This window comes from Canis aureus, chromosome 31 (assembly GCF_053574225.1).
Source record: "Canis aureus isolate CA01 chromosome 31, VMU_Caureus_v.1.0, whole genome shotgun sequence".
Taxonomy (NCBI): Eukaryota; Metazoa; Chordata; class Mammalia; order Carnivora; family Canidae; genus Canis; species Canis aureus.
Window position 1 is genome coordinate 38,442,886 of NC_135641.1, and position 24,255 is coordinate 38,467,140.

A 24,255-nucleotide genomic window follows, 5' to 3' on the forward strand; every position below is an offset into this window, starting at 1 on the left:
AGAGTCGCAAAACTGAACCAGACAAGGGGATAAAAAAATGACAAGAGTCCGTGACTCTGGGTTGATGTAAACAGATTTCAAATGTTTCAACTCATTTTACATGTTAGCCACAGTGACAACTCTGTACATTGAGCGGTATCAGATCAGACAAGATCCGAAGACCTCATCCATCAAGGTATGTTCCTATAAAAGCTTTTCTGGAAAGAAAGTGACACATTTTCCAAAGAGCAGATAAATTGATATGCCTGAGTCAGATGCCACAAATTTCTGAAGACAATTCAGAAATCATAAGCACAATTTTATTTAAAAGAAAAAAAAAACAGAAAAAAAAGACAGGCTTTGCTGTAATACTGATGGGTAACAAGAAACTTATTAACTAGCTTTCTCCACTTATCGACCTTATTCGTCCTTTGTTAATGGCCTTATTCTTCAATGCCATGACAATTAATAAATGTATGCTTGAAGACAGTAGTATTATACCTTCGGATGAAAATAATTAACTGTGAAAGAAAATTCATAAATATCAAAGTGAAACAAGTATTTGGCCTGTTTCCAACCTCATTTATCACAACCAAATGGCCTGCGCTAAAATTCTCATTTAGTAATAATTTTTTAAAACCACTACTTCTATATCTCCCTAAATAAAGAGTACTTTGAAGTGCTTGAGATCTATCAGGGTCACTATTAATCATCCAATTGGGAATAATTTCCAAAATAAACAGCAGGGCCATTTGAAATCAGAGGGGGGATTTTTGGACAGGCGGCCATAAGGCGCTCCACAGTCACCTGCAGGTGTAGCGTTCTTTCCCTTTCCGCAGAAGGTTCTCCGGCAGGGCGTTGGGAGGCGCTCTGAAGTTGAACATGGAGGGAACGGACTGCAGAAGTTCACTGGCCTCTGGTTTCAGGGCACTGAAGCTCTCTAGCTTCTCTGCCATGTTTTCAATAGCTGACATCTGGAAGGCAAGAGCACAAGACCATGAAGGACCAGTCTGACTTCTTTTCTTCTGTACTAATCTCTAGCAAACCAAGAAATCCTTAAGAAAAGGGAAGCATGGACTCTGCTGAATGCAGTGGACTATAGGAAAAGGTGGTAGTGTCCCAATATTAGACAACAAAAGGACTCGTCGATTTAGGAAACAACGAGGGTAGAACCATGCTCGTAAAATGCTGGGTGAACTTCTTCCTAAGACCTTGGTTAGGCCATTTTGTCATAATCTGATATACAACCGAGCAATGAAATACATGGGGCAAAAATAAAACCAACTTGGATTGTTGTTATTCAATTAAGAGACAACTTTAGTGCTACATTATGAACATTACGAATAAACTGGACACCACAGGGGAAGGTCCTGCATACCTTGCCTAGGTAGTAAAAACCATAGGAAGCATGGCATCCCACGAGAGGAACTCACAGCATGAAACACAGCAGGTGTTCCAGAGTTAGAGTTTAAGCCAAATGTGTGTGGGGCGGGGGGCAGAAAGAAAAAAATGAATGTCTAGGAGGTGTTTTGCCTAAGACCAGGTTAACCTAATATCTGGATGTGCGACAATCTTAAATGGCACCATATACAAGGAATTTTGATGAAATATTCATTTTTTTTCCTGGACAAAGACTGAGTTGAAAGGCAGTTCGTGATATATCATCGTGACTTCACGTAATACACCTTGGCACGGGCGCTATAAGGACAGTAGTTAGCGTAACCGCACTCTTGGAGAAATAATCTTCCAAAACTACCCCGCCTAATTCTTCCCTTCAAACAACCTAATTTATGTTGCTTTCAACCTTCAAGTTTCTGTCCACCGGCCCATGTGTCTGACGATCCCAATCGGAGGAGGATGGCATCCACTTTGAAAGGCAGCTTGACCCTTACTGTCCTCAGCGAGAAGGACTCTCTCCTTTCCTTTAACCCTCCCAAAATGTTAAGTTTCCTTAGTGCTCGTATTTTATTTGGAAGCTGCTTACTACTGAATTTTTAAGTAGAAAAGCAAACTCTCAGGCCATCCTGTTAAATCAACTCACCCATTATTTATTTGGTTCTCAGGCACTCTGCCACTGGAGAGCTCAGAAAGCCGTTAAAAAGGTGTTTGCACTCTATATGCACTCTGTGTTTCTCGAAGAGCTGGGGCGGGGGTGGGTGGGTGTTGGGGTTTAGACCGGGAGACTCCACGCAAGGACAAGAATGGTAACAACTGCACATTTGAACAACTGTTTAACCCAAGAGGATGATGATTCTCTCACTGATGAGAAGGCAGGACCGAATTGAAGGCCTAATTTTACGAGCTCAGGTTAGAAATAAAAGGCAACACTTTCCACTCAAAAGGGAAATTCAGGAAAGTTCTATTCCGTGGCCAGGCAGCCAAACAGAATGCCACTGACTCCTTACGGTGAAGCAAAATCTTAACAGGGTGGCCTGTCGACGATTCGGTTCTTACGAAGGGAAATGCCCGATTCTTCAAATGACTATTCATGTTATAGTTAGCGCCCTCCTTTTCCCTTTATGGGAACACTGAACATAAGAGCCTGGAGCCTGCCCTCTCGTTTCATGCCCAGACTCCTAATGCTAGCTACAAATTGCAACGTACAGGGTACCACTGCCAATTTGCCAAATGTCTTTCATCAAACATGGTGCAAAAAAATCTCAGAGGAAAGTCAAGATACATTTACTTGTCAGACGACAAATGTGAACGCATTGGGAGGCAGTAGGGGCTCGAAGCTCAGGGGTTTGATTCATAATCACTCAGCTGCTAAAACATTCTCCACAGATGCAAGTGGACAGCACATTTGTCACTATGAAGGATTTTGACACATACTGATCACAGGGCAGAGATATGGAATGATGATGCTGCTCAGAGAGGTTGGCGGAAACTCTGTCCCTGCAGAATACGGTCATTATCCCCCTCTAGCTGGAGCATTAGCATTTTCATCTTCCTTTGGGTTTTATTTATTAAAAATCAATCCAGAAATATTTTATGATACTATTTTATTTGCATTTATTCCTTCTAATTGTTTCCTGCAGAAAATCATTTCGATATTCCACCCTCCGCGGAATAAATTGTCTGAGTGAAAAATGACCTCTGGCCTTCAAGCTGATTAGCAGAAACAAGCAAGGGTCAGGGTCATGATCGCATACATTTATTGGGAAGAATAGTAAGTGCATGGGTGATGATTATTAATGTTTTATTTATGTACATTTAATATTTGAGTAAAGTTTCATTATCTAGCGGTTTTAAATCATTGGAGTGTCCGCCCTGCTGACACACTCAGATTCCTGCGGCGATATATCTTATAGAAACACTTTGCCTTTTATATGGAAAATAGCTTACTCATGACTCTTATTCTCGCCTTTCATCTCTAGCACATATAAACTGCAAGTCCTTCAAGTTATTTAAGAGCAATTGGCTGTTGAGAAATGTGTCTTGCTTTAGTAGTAGCTAATACCTCCTTTTGAAGAAAGATTGCTGTGATTACATTACTTCAAACTACTCCGATCTGGGGAAACCATCAAGAAACAAGAAAATACACGATGGGCTTGATAACTAAACGCTGACACTCTTAAAGATAATAGGCAAAAAAAAAAAAAAAAAAAAAAAAAAAAGATGATAGGCAAAAGAATAGGGGTGACCCGAATGCTTCTATTAAAAGCCACCCCCACCTTTGGCTTCCAGTGTCAAAGGAAAAGATTAAACAGGAGTGAGGGAAAGGGAGAGAAGGAAGATGGGAAGTGAGCCGAGGGTAGCTATTAACACCACACACACATACACACACACGTGCAGCACTCTCTGTCCAGCTGGCAACCACTGAACATAAAAGCCACCACTGAACCCTCCCTTTCATCTTCAAAAGATTTGCTCTCATCGCACTTGACCTCAGTTGAAAAGAGTAAGTGTCCCCATTAGGACAGATAGAAGTGGCTCCGACATCTGCCAGTTGGGTGGGTTAGCAGTTCTGTGACCAACAACAGTCTGTCGTCTCTATCTTCGGTGAAGGTGTTGGATTAAGATGAGCTTCATCTAGTGCCTGGGTCAAAACCCTAACTTTCTCACTCTCTGGGCTGACTCATAGGATGCTGTTCCTGAAATGACAGGCATTTTACAGGAGAAGCAGCAAGTTTTGACATTCATTTTAAAGTCTGGCTTGGTATTTAAAAATCAACATGCAATGGGATAAATGGAACAGAATCTAGCTACATATATATTTCAATTATGAAAAACCCAATGAAGAGGGCAATGTGTACTGCTATAAAAAAAAAAAGAAATTTGCTGAGAATGGGGAAAATAAAGGAGGAAAAATTAGATCATATATTTTAGAAATGCATTGCCCTGTGTCCTATTAATGTCACAGGCTAATCTCTGATCAGTAAATGACAGGTTTTTTTTTTCCTATGGAACAGTAATTTTTATTTATATATATAATAGTTGTTGATGGTATCTGCAGCCAGATGTCTGGAAGAGGAAGTCATTGTACCCCTTACAGTCCCCAAGAGGCTATTAACTTGATACTGACGCAAACTAATATTTAGACAGAATTCCCTAGATCCTACCAAAAAATGCAGCTATCTCTCTAGTCAAATAGAGTTAGTATTTTTAAAAACATTTCAGCAGGCAAGATATCATCAACTGGGTCCTAAGCACTTAGCTTAACATTTATTATCTGGCAGCCAATAATTGATGACATGAAGAAGTTTCTCATTAAAACCATTAAAGTGACAATCTGATTATATGAAATGATATGTCCAATGGCACCATGAATTATGTGACCTAATGTTTTACAAATTAGATTACACATGCCTTTATCATAAAACAACTAACTTCTCATAAATAACTTATGATGGGAAAGTTTGTAGATTTGGTAGTTTTCTATATTTATTCACTTGATAATCTTAAGAAATCTCAAAATCATGGCCTTTTGGGGGAGAAGTAAGTATTCATGGTTTACGGCCATCTCATTCCATGTATCACATTCAGCAGTTATGATTATCCAATTCCTTAGAATGTGTTTACCACTAAAAATGATAAACTTTAGTATTTTAGTAGCTCCCACTAATATCTGTGTTTTATAATACGAGTAGAAGTCATAGCTCTGAAAGCCCTATGATTCAGGGAATGGAAGTGTTTCCAAAGCATTGCAATGGCAGCTGCTATACCCTTGTGTCATCAGGAAAGGGAGTCTAACCTAAAATCTGACTTGGTTTTGTAAACTGGTGGAACCATTGGACATATATGTAGGGGACAGCGCCTTATGAAAGATGCAGCCAGCCACATAGGTACTGTCAAGTAATATTTCCACCTTAGAAGGGAGGAGGACCCGGAGGCATGATACTCAGGGAGGAACACTAGAAATATCACTAGAAACATAAGCCAGGTAATCAAAGCACAACTCCATCAACTGCACAACTTTGTCCAAGGAAGTCTCTCTCTCTCTCTCTCTCTCTCTTTCTCTCTGTCTCCCTCTCTTCCCTTACACTTTTGAAATAAATGAACTTAATCCTTAAACGTCTATCAAAATGAGAAAAATCACAATTCATCACATACTCCACGGAAGAAAGAAAACGGAGGAATTTCTGGTAAGGAAAATCTAATGTCAGAGGAAACAGTAAGTGCCACAGTGCTCCAACTTAACATAATTTATATCTAATTATACAGTGACAAAAAGAATTGAACTGCATTCCAAGATTTTACCCATATCTCAGAATCAGAATAATCCTGAGTAAAGAAGAGAATGAAAGAGTAAAAGTATATATAATTAGAGTCAATTTGATAATACATGTTATTTATATGGATTTCCATCGACCTAAAGTTTTCTTTGAGAGTGAAAACAAAATAAGCAGTATTCTTTGTGTCTTGAGCAAAAAATAGAGCTGTCTCTTGGTATTATTACCTGACAACTGCCTGTATCTGGAAATAAGAACTGAAAGTTGAGGAAGTGAGACCCAAGGCTGAAAGATTCATTCACTGGTTAGATATGGATTTTTAAACATTTAGTCTTATTACTCCAAATAGCCAGAACTAAGTTCTGCCCTGGGATATACGGATGTGAATTCCAATGTCAGCTTGTGTCTACATGTAAGTTCAGGTTTTAACCTTTTGAAGGCCTTATCAAAAGCATCTTTAACATGCTGATACAGGCTCCCCCAAATAATGGTTGTTTCCACTTAGTGACCCATTTCGAAGGCTCTTTTAACAAACATGCTCCCAAGTGCCGCGAAAGAGTTCTACATCAAGGTATAATTACATGGAATGGGTCAAATTTATAAAATAAACTTCTTTCTGTAAACAATTTATAGCACACTAAATGCCCAATTAAAACGGAAAGTATTTTGCAGCTTGACAAAGCTGGAAAACGATCTGCTGAAGCCGTGTCATTTAATGGAAGGCGGCTCAGAATTCTTCATGTCTGTACAGCATTTTATAATATTAGTTGTTTTCCTTTTAATGCTACATTATTTTAGTCAAAAATATAAGTAGGAAACTTACCCAAGTTCTCTGATCAGGCAGTTGGAACTGGGAGCAAAATTGAAACAAAAACAAAAAATTACTTCTGTATCAGTATCTTTATTGCAATCTATCCTTTGAGAAATTAACATTTATACAGACTTTGTCATTTTTGCTTATCATGTAACTGTACCTTGAGTAAAGGCTTTGGAAATGAAAATTAAATGTTTTTATAACACTGCTGGATTTCCTCTATTTACCTAAATTAAATTTTAGAATCAAGGTTATAAACCAGAATGTTTTTTTCCAAGAAAGCTAAACATTACCTACTACCAAATCTTAAAGAGTGAAGTAGATACTTCCTTATTTGTTTTTACTCACTGCAAAACAAGAGAGTCCTAAACTTTAATAGATACAACTTCAGTAATTTCCTGAAAAAAAAAAACGTCTAGTCTCTTGCATTTGTATAACATTAATAACGAAGAAGATATTTACTCAAACGTAAATCACTGGGTAAGAAAAAAGTAATGTACTTGGAAATGCGCTGCTTGACTTTTATTAGCATGGGATTCAGACCATTAGTGGTCAGAACAAGAAGGACATTAATGAAAACAACTACAAACGTATAGCTACCTATGTCGGCTTATGACAAGAATCACTGGGGAAAATTTCAGTGAGTTGGGAGGTGAACTCTTCCAGGAAGCACAAATGTCGTATCCTTAAAATTATCATTTTGCTTGGTTACATGGGTTATTTCTTGCCCTTATAAGCTATGGTATCTTTAATAAGGAAGATACACAGTTTTTAAGGATAAAAGATTCATTGTGGAGGAAAGCTAACAAGAAGAAACACTTTGTCGAAAGCAAAATAGAAGATGAAGGACAAAAGACTTAACTGATTTTTACATCAATATATATAAATGATAACTTGGAAAAAGACTTTTTCTCAGTTTTTTTGGGATATACTAACAGGATAGTCAGACACTTTAAAAAGAAGAAAATAAAAATGAATGAATAAAGGACAGAAACAGAGGTAAAACAGAGTCTTTTTGCAGATGTATACAAGCCAAACATCTGGAAATAAAATGTATTAGCCACCCAAAATATATTTAGAGTATAGGAAAATCAAACCAAGGAGGAAAAGCCAGTTTTACGACAGCACAATTGCCAAATGATTTCTAGGGCAGTTCAAATGAGCCATCAATGTAAATGCCAAGCACCTAAAATGCAAAGTACCCAATGAAATGGACATTCTAGAGATCACAGAACACCATTCCCTGCGTCTCACCTCCCTGTGGCTATCATTCCTTTTCAAAATTGTAATCTAACCAAGACTCTACAAACAATTTTCAATCTATCAAGAAAGAACCTCTATAATACTTATCTCTACCTTATATTAAACTAACTTACTTATAAAAGAAAAATAGAAATCTAAATAGTCCTCTCATGGCCTGACACAGAAAGCATACTTCTTTAAAAAATTGAATGGGTGACGGGCACTGGGGGTTATTCTGTATGTTAGTAAATTGAACACCAATAAAAAATAAATTAAAAAAAAATTGAATTAAGTGAGGAATTCAGATCATGAGAATAATAATTAAAAAACTCCACAGCAATTGTCTTTTAATTTTGTATGTGTTCCTATATCTTCTAGATATTTTTGACAAGATTCTAAAAACACACATTATTTTTCCAAGAGGCAGTGAGATGGCCTAATACTCTTCCAATACAATTCAATAAATATGGGCAGCCTGGGTGGCTCAGCGGTTTAGAGCCTGCCTTCAGCCCAGGGCCTGATCCTGGAGACCCGGGATCAAGTCCCACATCAGGCTCCCCACATGGAGCCTGCTTCTCCCTCTGCCTGTGTCTCTGCCTCTCCCTTCCTCTCTCTCTCTCTCTCTCTGTCATGAACAAATAAATAATTTTTAAAAAATCAATAAATATCTAAGTGTCTATTGAGGTTTTCACCTTTCATTAGTTAGGAACTGTGCCCTGGGAAGGAACATACTGAGTAGAAATACAAAGACACACACAAATTCTAAAATCAAACTTGCCTAGAGAAGACCACTACCAAGACTTTCTATACCTATATCTATGTTTTCCCTAAAGCAGTAAGAATATGCGGTTTCCTTTCTATGATGATGATATTATTATTATAACTCTGAGAAATACATAGGGAAAGTATTATTCCCATTTGGAAGACAAAGATTCAGAAGCCCCAGAGGGACCATATGATTTGCTCCAATGTACTTTAAATGCAAAATGAAATAATGAATGGTCTTATCCAAGCATTTGTTTAGCTACAAAATCATGGCAAGCCCTGGGAGCAGAGGCTAGGGCTTCCATTTCGGCCTCCGGCTCTGTGCCACCCTTACTTCTGGCCAATGAGGCAGTGCCAAGAACACAGTGAGCATCTTTCCAAGTACTTCTAGATACAGGTGTAGTCCCACCAAAGAAACTGGGCTCAAAGGATGGCGGGAGAGTATTTTACTGACATTCCTTCACATTCAAAATGGAGTACTTCTGCATTCAACAATAATGAAAGCTCTTCTTCATTTAGGTTCTTCCACTTGCCAAGCCCAAGGGGTCATACCACGTATTGTACGTGAACCCTCACAGCTATGCAGGTAAGGCTAGATGGGGTATTCCCAGCATGCAGAGAGAAGGCACAGAGAGATGAACTGTTTTGCTCAAAACCTAAGCATTTTTGCTAATAAGCAGTAAAACCAGTCCTAAAGCACTCATTTCTGGCCCAAATCCTCACAGCTTGTCTCTGTTTGTGTTTATTTATGGGAAAGTGGATCTTGAGGCTATAATGAAACTGAGTGCTAGAAAGAACAAGAATTCTGCTGAAACTTTAGAATATCTGAGGCAGATTTTCTGAGAGAACAGACTCTGGTCTGAAGGCTTGAGGAAAATTCAGTGGCCCAAGCTTATCCCAGGTGACAGCTGTTATTTCATCTGTACCCCAGTGATATACAGCCATTACCCACAAAAAACAGCCACGGTGGTTATAAAAATGATAAAATCTTTCTGCAGTAGCTGGCAAATAGCCTCTGCTCCAAGAACCTTGAACTGTCCTCCTACCAACCTGGCCACATCTCAAAAGACCCTTCAGAGAGCCCACCAGCCAGCAACTACAGCTTTAACAACTGGTGCTGCGAGGACTTTCAAGATCCTGCTTCAGAACGTCAGGAGTGCATTCCGATCGGTCCGTATTCATGATGTACAAGGTGCTAAATATTTTGATTATCCCTCTTGGGTCCTGTTCTAATAGCAGCAGTAGGCAGTCCTTTCCACCAAGACATGACAGTCTGGCGTGGGAAGGAGGCACACACTGCCACTGCGCTCCTGCAGGCATGTTTGCAAGGGCTGTACAGATGCCCCAAGCACTGTCCAGATGCCTCACCTTTTGTGATCCTTCATTCGCTTTGGAAATACCAAGAGATAATAGATTTTCTTCTATTATTTTATTAAAAGTAAGTACATACCAGAACACTTTTTTTTTTTTTTTACATACTATAACACTTGAATGCACATGTGGTGCTATTGGTAGACAATAGATTGCCCATCTTATGAACCAGCAAAAATTTACTTTGGCTAAGCTAGAAATCTTTGAATTTCTTTTTTTTTTTTTTTAATCTTTGAATTTCAGAAACAATAGGGACCTTACAGCCAACTCTTTCATCTTACAGATAAGGAACTAAGAGCCAGGTAGACTGAGTCACTCAGGGATCCTGAATCTCAATCTCTTTTTCCCTCCGTGATACCATGTACCCATAGCACTTAATTTAGAAGTGATTAGTTGCCAGATTTTAAAGGTAATAGAATATGGAGAGAATTTGATTACTGTAACTAAACGTATATAACTATAGCATCCCCATGAGCAGTTTCTTATAATTAGAAAGTAAGCTATCAAGAAAGATACACCTGTTGTGCAATATCTGACACAAAATGCATGTTATGTTCAGCTTTATTAGCCCATGAGGCCTAAAAGTGCAATTTGAATCAACCTAAATATAAAATTATAAGTACCTGATAAACATTTACCTATTTTATAACTTTTCTTTTCCATAAAGTAATTATGTAAATAATATCATTCCTTAGCCTTTCTATGTAAAATGCATACTAACTGGAACATTTCTAACCCTTTTAATACCAAATCATATATTTTCTCACTTTGAAATAGAATTTTTGAGCAATGATCGATTTCTCCATCTAACTGGAAGATGTACCTCTTCACTCTCATACTCTGTTGTTCAGGACTTTGAGGAAGTACTTGAAAAGTTTGAAGAAGAAGGAGCAGAGGGGCAGGGAGAGTCGTATCTCCAGATAATTTAATTACCTCATAACTTCCTTTAAGACTGCTTGCATAAAATTCCACCAATTTTATTAGAGGAGCATAACTTTTAGTTTGAATATATTGAAACAGAATCAATTAGTTCACTGATTTTAAGCATTTTCAGAAAAATTTTGCTTGCCATCTATAAAGACCAGAGCTTACATCCTTTAAAAAAAAAATCAGAAATAAAAAACAAAATATCAGGTAAAAAAACACATTTAGGATGTTTATATATTTGGTCTTTCAATACAATTCAACACTCTGCATGTTGACTGATATGTAAACACTGTTCTTAAAAATAACCCAATATGTAAGGTCACAGGGATGAACCCATTAGATGGCACCGCTCTGCATTCTCCCTGCAATGGGAAACTGTATATATTTTGATAAATGGACACAGCTCCATTCAGCAAACAGCTCTGTGTATTGTGGTAAATTCTTGTGCAATTACAGAACTTCGCTGGAATGCCCAATGGTCTCTAGATAAATTCCTTCACCCTCTATGGTAACAACTTGTCAGGTAGACTCATTTCCTGTTTTTTATCTAAGCACTAAAGGAACTTGAAGGCCCTTCATGAGTTTGGGACGAGTCACAGTATGATCTACCTCTCACCAGCAGTCATTTTTAAACACAAAGGACAACTTCAATATTTATTTTCTTAACTGAATTTTGCTCACTCCAAAATACACTTTGACTCAATAAGCAGTTAACCGCAGACAACAATTTAACACCCAAAACATGTTGTTTTTAGACATACATTAATTTCTTTTTCTTTAAAGAGTTTGGGTTTGAATTCTGCTAGAATTTCCTGTGTCCTTCCACACCAGCGTCATAGGAAATCCTAATGTTCTCAAGATTTCTTTCATTTCATTGCACCTGCTTTTCAGGATCAACAAGTTAGTTTACAAGCTTGAAGTCTCAAATTCAAAATACTTACTTGTGGGTGAAATAAGAATCCTGGAGAAGGTCTCAAGTATTTCTCTTTTAAAGCTTCAAGTGGGTCAGTTAGTTTTCTTTTCTCTACTCTGAAAGGTTAAAATTAGTTTTTGGAGATGAATCAGTCTCATATATCAATCACTGTGTAATTACTGACATTTAAAACAGCTAACAATAAAGCAAACGGTAGGTTTCTAGGAAGCATACTAATAAAAATATAAAGACATCTGTTCAGTTCTTGAAGAATACTCATGGCACTTGTAGGCACTCAAAGAAAGAAGGTCCTATTTATAATGACAAAATCCTATTGAATGACCAGTAATAACAATAGTGAGGAAATATAAAAAATGAAGAGTCATGAAACCAGAGGCGTTGGTCACACATTTGTACCTTTCCATTTCAAACGGGGACAAGAAGGCTGGATGATTTTGAAATCACGAGGACAGAGTTCAGTTTGAAAATTAAAGTCATTTTTCTACCAAGAAAGCGTTCCCCTGGGTATTCATTATATTTCTCCCATACTTGCCAATGCCAGCAGGAGTGTTTCTAAGCATACTGTGCACCCTGCTGTCTACTTTTTGAGATATAGGCGTCTTCTTTAGGATGCCACTGCTGATGAACAGGGCAGGCCAAAGGGGGTGGAGGAAAAAGGAAGAGGAGCAGAGATGTCTAAAACTTATCTGCATATCCCTTTCATTTTAGAAATGTTTGTCATTCTATTTTCCATTAAGAGTACAGGAAATGAGATCGTGGATGAAATTAATTTTTTTTTTACCAACTGTTGGTAATTTTCTTTTAAGGACTGTTGAGTAAGTATGCTTTTAAAAATAGAATCAAAATTAATAAAAACAGCTACCACTACTTGAAATTTTATATATGCTCTGTTTTGCAAACACTCTCTCAGTTATTGAAATAGGTCCTCTTATGCCCATTTTATGGATTTTTTTTTTTTTTTTTAATTCTGAAACACGGGAAAGCTGAGATTTCAACTCAAGATTTCCACAAAAACTGGTGTTCAGGTCTTTCATGACTTTGGTAAAATGACAGGCCTAAGGCCTTAATTCAGATTGAAATAGCAGAGAGGAGGCTGAGTCTCCACTAAGCAAGAGGACGGTTAGGAGTAATGGGTGTGTGGAGGAACTGGAAGCCCATTGCTGCTGGGAGGGCCTAAGAAAGAAAGTCTGAGGAATCATCTTCACAAAGGGCTGAGGTGGATCACTGAGTTGGAAATACACCCTTTCTGGCAACATGTGACTGCAATCCATCCACTCACAAAATATGGAAGTTCCGTTTTCCCTTCTCTTATTGGGACTACCACAGGAATCAAGGCATAATAATTGGGGTGGGGGGGGGAGCACCCAAGCATGGTACCAATTGTTCTGAGATATTTTTGCATTTTCCTTTCTAATCCCCTTCATGTCAGGTTAGCCCTCCACATACCGGCACTGTTTCTTAGTTAATGTATTATAGATAATTTGAGGCAGAAAAGTCGTTTTGTGAGAAGGGTTTGCAGCTCTTGTTCCTATTAAGTAATAGGAATCAGTAAGTATTGTTGAATAAAAGACGAGCCCAAAATTGTCTGTCTGTAAGAGAGAATTGGGCAAAAACATGAAAATAGTCTCATCTTAAACAAGTCCAACAATGATCCAGGCCTTCCATTACTTCTTGACCATGCTCAAGACTTGAGTGAGAAAGTAAATCTGAAAAGGCTTGGTAATGTTTGAAAAACATGATAAGCACAATTACTGTTATTCATACATTTAAAGAAAGCGGGCATTTAAAAACTAAATCATTCTGAATGTCAAGGGAGCTTTACTGAATACTGCCTAAGAGGCTTTTTATTAAGCATATATGTTTCCCCCCTAAAATTTTGGGGTGTGTCAAAGAAAACTGGAGGATGAAGGTATAAACAGAGACATGTTTTTCACAACCAACCATTCACATTATATACAAGACATTTTTGAGACTAATATTTCATTCACTTTGGGCTCCGGGGAGATTTATTTAGAAACTGAATATGAACGGTACTTACTAAGGACGTCTTGGTAGGTTAACAAAGAGAAAACTCACGCTGCTCTATGTCCCATCTCATTCCAAATCTCCTGACCCGTTTAAGTGCCCACACATACTTGCATTAATCCTTCAGGAGCCTCATTCTTCTGCCACTTGACAACTTGCTTTAAATATGGCTTTCCCATATTTTCCACTTAAAAAATGTGTTTAAAAATACATTTATTGTCAAGGGAAAGGACTCTGTGGGCCTCATCCAAAACCCCAAATTCAGAGACATCCAAAAATAAGTCCAAACCTAATGAGTTGACCGCCTGAATAAAGAATGAATTCACTAGATCAAACAACTTTACTCTCTGCCTTATAATCATCACAAAAACACTTTGTTAAAAGCCAAAGCTTTCTGATGTAAAACCTGCCCTCCGTACACACGTCCGCGTGTAACCGTCTCCTATCCACCCTTACCTGTAAATAGGGTCCATAAAGAAAGGAGTGGGTCTAGCGTGCTGCAAGGAACCATCCGATGCTGGTCTTGGGTCAATGTTGGTTCCTTTCTTTTCCCCAAACACGTGGTTTTTACGGGGCTCGGCCAGCTTTGTCCCACTGGCTCTACTCCTACTGCCCATGCTTAGATCGAGGGGCTGGTCTTGGCTTGTGGCAGGTGTTGCTGGAGGCTTGGAGGGTCCTGGAGTCAAGGGCTTCTCGTCCTTTCGCTTAGTGGTGAGATCAAAGGGAGACTCAGAGCTTCCCTTCTGCAGTTTCTTTACTTCACTTGGTGATTGGGGCTCCATTTTCAAAGGTAACGATCTCAAGTCTCTATCAGGAAATGGGTACATTGATTGAGAGAATGCTGGAAAAAATGGGAGGGGAAACATGGAAGGGTAAGGTAAAGCTCCAACTTTTTTGTCTTGCAGCCCCACCAGTCCTGTTGAACCAAAGTATTTTTCAGCAATAGAAGCAATAGCCTTTATAGAATCATTCACAGCTCCTGACACCGCAGTTTGCTCCTCTAAAGATGGTGAGAAAATGGAATGATTGCTGTATTCTTTCTTATTATGTATTGAAGCCAGATTCTGAAGAGGGCTTACTTTGTCTTTGAACATTTTACCATTTTCTTTAAATTTCTCTTTATCACTTTCAATGTCACTTTCCAGATCAGAGCCCGAGGTTGTTTCCAGGTCACTGCCACTTGGCGTACTGACATCATCAAGGTCACTACTCTCTGACTGGTCACTGATTTTCTCAAGGGGCCTCTCTTCAGAGGACCTCTCGGGCTGGAGCTCCACTGGCTTATTGTCTCCTACAGGTGGGTGTTTAGATAGTGCCTTCAAAATATCCTGTGTAGCTGGCAGTATCTGAGGATGTGTCATGAGGGGACTTTGACTTTTGTTTGTCTGTTCAGTACTTGATAGTCCTTTAACAGGAGAACTAGCAGGTATCAAAGGAGGCCTGTGGTACAAGCCGGAAGGAAACAGACCAGGGAAGCTAAAAGAAAATCCAGGAGCTGTTGGAAAGGTAAGACCAGCAGGATGCCTATTGGCACCAAAATAGTCAGCAAGGCCCGGGTTGGCATGACTCATATTAACCATGGACGTTTTATCCATAGCGGGGGTTCCAGGAAGTGAAATGCCTTGGCCAAAAAATCCACCTGCCGCAAAATGGTTCTTGCCCTCACAAAACCTCCTGTGTTTATTTAAGGAAGACGTAGTGCTGAACATTTGTCCACAGTCTTTGCACTTGATTTGGGTTCTGCAATCAGCATGCATGCGCTTATGACGACAAAGGTTTGAAAACTGAGTATAGGATTTATGGCAGACCTCACCTGTGTGCAAACAACAAAAAAGAATCTCAGGCTTTATGGCAATTGCTTCTGAATTTAGCAAGTATCACAATTGGTTTTACCCAGAATTTCAATTAGGAAGCCAGAAAAAGTCGTTGGAGGTACCAATCTGGGAGCTCCAAACACAGAAATCCCCATTTCACTAGATTCCAAAGCAAGGCATCCAACCTGACAAATGTCTTGAGGCAGCACAAATAGATCATATATAAATATACTTAAATAGTTTGTCCTCCCCACTGCATAGTGCTTTGCATCATATTTGTGTATTTAAATAGTTATAGGAAAGTCCAAATTCCAGCATGCACGGATTTCCCACCCACACACGACCCTAACAGAATCTTAAAAATTATAGAGTCTTAGGCACGAATCATAACAGGAGCCCCTTTCAAATTTCAGCCCACTTCCACAATTCTAAGTCGTAGGCACCGAAGCAAAATAAAACAGCCTCTCCCTCAACCAGCAACTTTACCTTCATCCCCTCCCCCCTTGGGGAAAAAGGCCTGTGACTGCTCTACCATTATTTAATTTGCATTATATCATACGCTCTCATCATTCACACATCAAAGCCACACAACAATGCACATTGTGTATTCTGAGACATTTTTAACAATCATTTTCATGATTTGAGAAAGACTGACATAATTTACAATGGCTCTATTTTAAGCCTGCAAAGGAAACTAAATTGAATGTGGCCCATCCTGCATTGCTGGTTCCCATGAACTATGATCACGTCCTCTGACTTCCCCTCACACCAGTGGTTGTGCTAACCTTCCTGCATTTATGAAACCCCCGTCCTTGGGAAATATGTCCACTTGTTGTCATATCTTCGCCGGTTATCTCAGGGCTTGACTTCTATGGGGCTCAGCCAACTATGGTAAGCAGGGGAGAGTGCTCTGAATGCTCTCATCCAGGGAGAACACAGCAGGGTGAGGCTGGGAAAGAACCCTCTTGGCAGGGCCTTTGCCAACAAAGTAGAACATCTTCCTCCTCACAAGGTGTCTTTTCAGATCGAACTTCGGAACCTTTAAAAACCCTTGGGCTGGGTAAGAGTCCCCCTGACTTGGCAGTTCAGCAGACTAGGCCTCCTTTTCCTACGCATCACATTTTTTATCTTGCATTAGTAGAGGTGAATCCACGTTACGTGTGAGCTCACTGTAAACGATTCTGTGCACGTTTAACACATGCAGAAACATGATACGCCTTGTTGGTAATTACTGAAACAAATTTGTGTAAGAAATAAAATTGAAGGCAAAATGCAACATTTATTGCTTTCATGTGATGGCTGCCTTTAAGCGAAGAATGGTTGAGCTCCTAAGTCAAAGCAATAATAAATGAAAGAAAGAAAGAAAAAAAAAAAAACTCGAAGGAGATTTTATAGATGTTCAGTCATGCGAAACTCACCCAAAAGTTGGATTATCCCACACACCACCAAACAGGAAGTACCAAGTGATTCCATAATATTTCTTTTACTACTACTGATTAAAATGCACTGCTACATATATCAGGGTGCTTAGTAAATAGTAAAGGATCTTTCCACTGTGGGGTGATTCATGACATTATAGAGGCCGTAACACGCATTTTAATGGGAAGAGAAGATGTGAGTGATTTCTTTTCAAATCATCCTACTGGAATATATTGACCAGAGGCTGCTTTCAAAAGTATGTACTCTTCAACCATATACAATAAATATACACGTTATTTAAATTCTTTGATATGCTAATTAAAACCATATGACGTCGAGGGTAGAAACATGGGGCTTTCACTAGTTACACTAATTCAGCTATGAGCACTAACAAGAAAGAGTAAATAAAATGTCGTTGGAATTCTAAAAGTACACTCATCAAGAAAGTAACACCTCTCCTCTAGGGTATTAAAAGGCGTTGAGAAAATGTCTCGATGGGTCTTCAACCATGGTCTAAACTTTTGAAAGGGTTGCCATTTTTTGGCAAAGGAACGTTGCCCTCTATACCTCTCTAGCTGGATGGATTTGAGAAATCAAGACCTTCTCTACATCAGAGTAACAGAAGGGACATCTGACTTTCCTGGTTGCACCCTCTGTTACACAGATGAGCGAAGTCTGCGTCAGGTCTCAGGGGCATAGAATCTGGGATGTTACCCTGGGCAGGGGCTTTGTTTTTCTCACTTGAAGGTCTGGTCTGGCCCACCACAAACCACCAGGCCTCCAGGTAAATGGCTCAATTGATGTTGAAGTCTACACTCTACTGTAATTTTCTTAGTAATAAGGAATTAGCCAGCAGTTAACATTGCATTTTTCTACTTATTAAACAAATTAAGAGGTATTTTGAATATGTTCAGCCTATTAGAGCATGTGGTTTCTATTTGGGAAAGCTGGAGGTTTCTGTAAAGGCAGTGAGTAATTACCTTAGTGCTGGTGACTTTGGACTCAAGCTTGGCGGTACACTGTAATAAGAGACAGTTGCCATAAACACACCAGTGGGGGTAAATCGTGGTGTGTGGCCTTCTGGTGAGAAACAGATATCAACTCTAGGTGAACCTCCTCCACTCTCAATCTCCACACCAACTCTCCTCTTTTGTTCTGAAATTACATGGCTATTATTCATAATTACCCCATGGTTCTCTGTCAGATTTTATATTTGAAGAATGCCATCTGCTATTTAAATTTACCAATAATTACTGAAAACGCATTCATGGCAAATAGTTGCACAAGCTGATTGGAAAGGGACACCCTATAGTGCTTTAAAATGAAACACTTGACTTCAACGCAATTAAAATTCCAGATCCCAGGACCCTAGATGATAGGAATCTACAATTTCTGACTTTTGGTTTAAGTAATAGAGAAAGCGTTAAAAGGGTGATCATAATTTGTTTGGCCTATTTTTTTCCACCCAAACACAATAAATGTATCAAGGTCTGTTTCTGAGAAATCAGAAATAAATGAGTAATTTATGCCCGTAGCCCTTTGCAAGTACATTTTTTTAGGGGCGTTACGACCTAGAGTCAGAAATGCTTTTATGAGACAAGAAGTCTAAAATTTCTATTGTATGCTTTATTTCCCGTGACTTTCAACAGAGCTTCCCCAAGGGAGACCAGAGCACCCTTTTGTTTATCAGCTAGTCCTCTTCACTCCACCCAGGGAACAGAGGAACATAAGAGCAAAACAAGACTCTAGTGTAAGCTGGAAAGGGGGGAAAAATAGCCCCCCTGGTGCTCGGAAGCACAAAAGAGGGCTGTGTGGAGGTAAAAAGGAGGCAGGCTAATCTGTGGCATCTCCATGCTGGCACTCAAAATTATTTTTTGCCCATCAGGTCCTGTAGTAGTGTCTCGTACACCTACTACAAACTATTGCATTATTCGTCAAAAAAAAAAAAATGTTTTGTAAGGGTTCCCAAATCAGAGGTTTTGCCAACCATGGAGTGTGCTTCAATCACTTCTGTGTTTGGATCCAAAATCAGTCTTGAAGTTGGTAGCACAACTCAGTGAGTCACTGTGTTTGTATGCCCTGCTGAGCAATGGATCAAAAGAAGTCCAGAGTCGTTGCCCAGATGGAGAAAACAACTGCACGATACAGGGGACGGGAGTTGGTGGACAGAAGAAGCAAATGGACAGAGTTTTCCTTTATGTGGAGTAGGTTACTGAAGTGCTCTGTACAGGGACGTTCTAAGTAGGTGGTCAGACTGGGTGTCCTCTGAACATGCACTGCCTGTAAATCTGCTCTAGTGCAGGGAGGGAGCTATGGAAGCAGCAGGTCCCGCATCAAAATGAAAATGTTCTGCTTTTCAAGTCCCCAAGGACTACCGACTGGCAGCCTGTGATTGGTAAAAATCTGTAGATTAAGGGCAAGTTTATCTGCCCCCCTCTCCTCACACACACTCACACACACACACACACACACGTGCACATAAGCCCACTTGCCAAGTGGGGTACACTCCCAGTCCTTTCTGACCCAGAACAGGTTTTTATCACTTCATCTTATTTAGTGGCATCTGCCATTTGCAGTTTCACAAAGCCATGACCATTTCCAGTGGGAGACAAGTCTGGTTGTCTCTATTAAATCCTACAACCTGGGGAGGCTTCCCTTCCATTATTTAATGACTTCTCCTTTCTCTGCTCATTATTGATTGCATCTAAAAGAAAACACCCTGGGGATTATGGACAAAATACCATGGATCTGAGTGTAAAATATTTTCTTGTAACAGAAAATAGCCCTATTGGATTGGACCATAAATAGCTAACGCCCAGACCCTTCTACGGCCATGCGGCCACACTCCTCATCACAATGCCTTTTGGACGAGAGAAGGATGCAGGAAGGAGGGCTGGAGTGTTAAAAACTTACAGATAAAGGGCTTCACACTGCTGTGGATGTGCTTGTGTTGTTTGAGGCCCGACGAAGTGGCAAACGTTTTGCCACACTCCGGGCACGCGTGGGCCCGGGCACCAACATGCTGAGAGCGGATGTGCCGCTGAAGGTTGCTAGGGTCCGTGAAAACCTGCTAGGAAATGAGTACTGATTAATCAAGAAACTTAATTCCAGGACACAAGAAAGAAGACCAGGAATGACTCAAGAAGGAATTTGGTTTATTTGTTTTGGTTTTGTTTATTTGTTGCTCCCTCAAGACCAAAAGAAAAGTCATCTTTCCAAAGCGTGCACTTCTCTAGGCTAGGGAGGGACCGTAAATGATTCAGCTCTGGGTCCTCAGCATGAAATGTCCATCAGTATCAGCCGAACAAAATAATTTATGGCACTATTAGACCACATTCAAGGTCTTTTTGATCCCATTCGGAATAATTAGAGTTGAATCATAAAACGCCAGCCTAGACATTATTAAAACTGGTGTGCTAAAAAAAAAAAAAAAAAAACTGGTGTGCTATTTTCATCCTCTAAACCAAGACACACCATGTACAAAACTGGGGGGAGTTTACTAAAGTATCTTACGTCTACTCAAGGAGTCCCCTCAGGAGTTAATGTTCACCCTGTGTTTCAGCAAATTACAATGAAGCTAAAACCATTCCTTTAAACATTGTATTTAAGAAAGAAAGAAAGAAAGAAAGAAAGAAAGAAAGAAAGAAAGAAAGAAGAAAAGAAAGAAAGGAAAAGAACAAGTCACCCACACTTCAAAACATCTCTAAAGATAATTTCAAATACCACAATTTCCACTGTCATGAAGAAAGCTCTTCAAATGCTATGAAAAGGTTTTGGAAATAGGAATCAACTTTAATGACATTAGGGCATCTTCTAGTTAATTGAGAACCATGAAAATTACATGATATGAACTACTGTTTTCACATTGCAGAGTCGTGGTCAAGGTGGAGTGCTTTCGCTGCACCCTTATGCTGTTTAGCAGTGGCCACTAAGGCACTACGTTTTTAATTAGAACCAAGTCATGATTTATGGTGGGGCCTTGGGTGGAAAAATCTGCAAATGTAGGAGTCTCCTATTCTTTCTGAATAGGCATTCAGAAACTTTATGTGACTTCCTCACAAATTGCTATTAAAAGAAATCAGTAAATGTGCGTTGGATAAAATTTTCGTTCTCCATAAGGCTATAAAACAACCCCACACTGGCAAGCCAGTAGCGGAACCAGGAATTTACCAAGGATGTCTGACACCTAGTTCTGGAACTCACCATTAAGCCTCACTTCCTCCCTTACAAAAATAAAAGGATACCCACTAAGTGTTTTTATACACTGTACTAATGCCTTTTAGCATACAACACTCAGTCTACTTTTCTCAAGATATTTATAGTTTCCCCTCTCAAGGCTTGTTTTTATATATCATAGCAAGTGATGGATTAAGAGAGAGCAGGATGACAGAGAGAGGCCAAGTAGTCTACAAATTCACTGTACCTTGGCACAGTTTTCACATTCATAGTGCTTTCCACTGTCATGTGACATCTGGTGGCGAATTAAATTGGACTTCCAGTTAAATGCCTTGGGACACTGATCGCACTTGTATTCCCTCTCTTCTGTATGTGACAACATGTGTTTCTCCAGGCTGTTAAGAGAACAATTGATTTAATAAGCCATGGTGACAAAGAACACATTCATAAACAGAATGTCATTTTATTAGTAATCCAACTGGCAATTAAAGAAATACGAAGAGTCGTTGAGGTGAGGAAGATGAAGAAGAAGAAACAGGCCTGCAAATGAACAAAAAAACATGTATTTCTCCTAGACCGTGACTCTCACTAACACAGAGAAGAACCCCTGTGGTTAGAACATAAATCTGATACAGCTATCGGGGGTTAGCTGCCAATTTAGGGCCACAGTCAATGACTAGTTATTTGTCCAGTTATTTGTCCAGTTCTGAATCCACTACACCATTCCAAGGGCAACGCACAGTGCTCATACCCACTTCATTCAAACACAAACACTCACACAGAAGATCCTCAAAAATGGTTAAGAACATGCAGGCAGGTATCCTATCTAAGGCATATAGCCTCTAGATTCAAAAAGGTACTTTTTTTTTCTACCCATATCACCATATGGGAAAGTGATCTGGACACTAACTGTTCAATAAGCAACTTCCCAATGTAATGGGATGGATGGATGGATGGATGGATGGATGGTCAGTCAGAGGCACCGATGAGTGAATATGTATATACATAGATATAGAAGTGTGTATCTATAGCACCTATGAATTGGGGAGGAAAGAAAAGTGTATAATACTCTAAGCAAATGTACTATTAAAGCCTCTCAAAAGAAAAACATAGAAGTTTCTCGTAAGCGTAATTTCTCTGTTTTAAAGCTTAGACTATTTTTGCTTCTCAAATATTTCCCTGTCTTCTTTAAAACTTGCATATAAAATCTGCCTGAATGTAATGAAAAGCAAATATTATAGATCCTGGATTGCTGTGATATTCAGAAGTTTGTAACAGGTTTGGTAATTAAATACACACATATAACACACTGGGACATACCCCTAAATAAAGTAACCAGAGCTCCTTGGAGAATTAGCCTGTTTGAAATTTGAAGCCCAAGACAGACCTTGAACGTCTAATAATGGCAAAAAGCAAGAAAGTTATAGATCATGTCAAAAGAAGGTACCAACTTGAAAAGACATCCACTGACCAGAGCTGAGGACATTTAAGCATCAACAAAAACAATAATCTTGTCCTTTAACAAAAAAACAATATTCAAAATCACACAAGCAAAACCTCACCCTTGGAAGATCCTGGAAAGTCAAATCATTACTCTGAAAACTAGTAAATCAAGGGGAAAACTCACCCACATGTCCTGCCTTTCCTATATGAACTGTACTTCGGGGTGAGCAAATAAACAATGAGGGGAAGTTTCTCTGCATAGAATTAATATAGATAATAAATAATGGAAGAATGATAGAAGTAGAAAACATTCATTTTACAGCACATAAACAATTAATAAATCTAGGCAATCCATAAATAAATCTGGTGCCTCCTGAAGGAAATAAGCCATAACATCAGGAGGTATTCTTCCTAAAACAATGAACCTAAATCTGATCAAGGGTTGGGATATTTTACAGGAAATAGAGAAGATGGAGAAAGATGTTAACACCAAGGAGACATGATCAGTAGAACCCAGACTGGAGGAAATGCTACAGGAAAAAAGGAGTTTCTTCTATAAATAAATTTTAATGAGGGAGAGGGGGAGTGAGAGAGAGAAAGAAAGAAAAAGACTGACTTTGGAGGAACTTATAAATTAAACAAGACATAAGAGATATGCCTACTGATTGCATTGGTGGACCGTATTTTGATCTCAATTCAAACAAAAAGCTAAAAATAATGAGATAACTGGGGGAATTTGAACACTGATTTTATATTTGGTAGTATTAAAGAGTCATTATTTTTTAAAGTGTGGTGTTGAAAGTTGTGTCTTAAAGACTACTTTTTTTTTTTCTACAGATGCATACTGAGCTATTTATGAATAAAATGACATAACGTCCAGGATTTGTTTCAATAATCTGAACGAGTGTAACTGAGACAAGACTGGCCTTGTATGATAATTATTGAAACTGAGTCTATGGGGGTTTATTACACCAGCCTCCCTAGTTTTGTATATTTTGAAACTCTCCATAGTAAAAAGATATTTAAAAAAAAAAAAACAGCAACTACTGAACATGTAAGCATTCTTTCTTTCCCAAGTTTTATTTTTCTAGGAGATGAATACTCTAAATTCTAGTATCCAATAAGATAAGATGTCTGTGTGCGTGGAATATACCCAGTAGCCATATAGACTGTGCGCATGGCAGCGTGCGTGAAAAACTATGTATCCTTTCTCATCTCTTGATAAATTAGAGATATCTTTCTCATATTTTTTCTCTTCCTTAGCTTCCTCCCTACAACTCTATGCATATTGGCACATGAACTTACTTTTCCTGCTCCATGAGTCAGTCGACTTTGTAATGCTATTCTATTTGAATAGCACAAATGGTGATATCTCTGTGAACAAAAGGTACCAGGAGAGTACAGGTGTGTGGAGTCACAAGAACAGACCTATCTTTATCTACAATATGTAATCCTCTGTTTGTTACACAAGTTGAAATGTTATTAAGAGAGTTAAGAGAGAGATACCATCGACTGCAGTTAACATTGAACTGAGTCAGGGACATCTCCCAGTCATTGCACAGATGAATATTCTTCCTGACTTCCTCAGCAACCCAGGAAGGCATGCCATTTTGTGACAAATATTATTTTACAAAGGGTATGTCAAGTCGTAAACCCTGAAATCTAGTGGTAGAG

General features: G+C 39.0%; 1 protein-coding gene across 14 annotated transcripts in view; it reads right to left on the bottom strand.

The window, feature by feature from the left end:
• The window catches only part of MECOM (MDS1 and EVI1 complex locus), a 552,464-nt gene that overhangs the window by 17,378 nt on the left and 510,831 nt on the right, over positions 1-24,255 (bottom strand). For 10 of the 14 annotated variants that reach the window (XM_077880241.1, XM_077880235.1, XM_077880233.1 and 7 more), the window contains 6 exons: positions 21,386-21,533; positions 19,876-20,032; positions 14,186-15,542; positions 11,712-11,799; positions 6,475-6,501; positions 787-953 (listed from right to left, as the gene is read on the bottom strand). In XM_077880241.1, coding sequence (XP_077736367.1) covers positions 787-953; positions 6,475-6,501; positions 11,712-11,799; positions 14,186-15,542; positions 19,876-20,032; positions 21,386-21,533 — 1,944 coding nt within the window. The remainder of the gene's footprint in view (positions 1-786; positions 954-6,474; positions 6,502-11,711; positions 11,800-14,185; positions 15,543-19,875; positions 20,033-21,385; positions 21,534-24,255) is intronic. The other 4 variants (XM_077880234.1, XM_077880237.1, XM_077880236.1 and 1 more) reach the window with 4 other exon arrangements.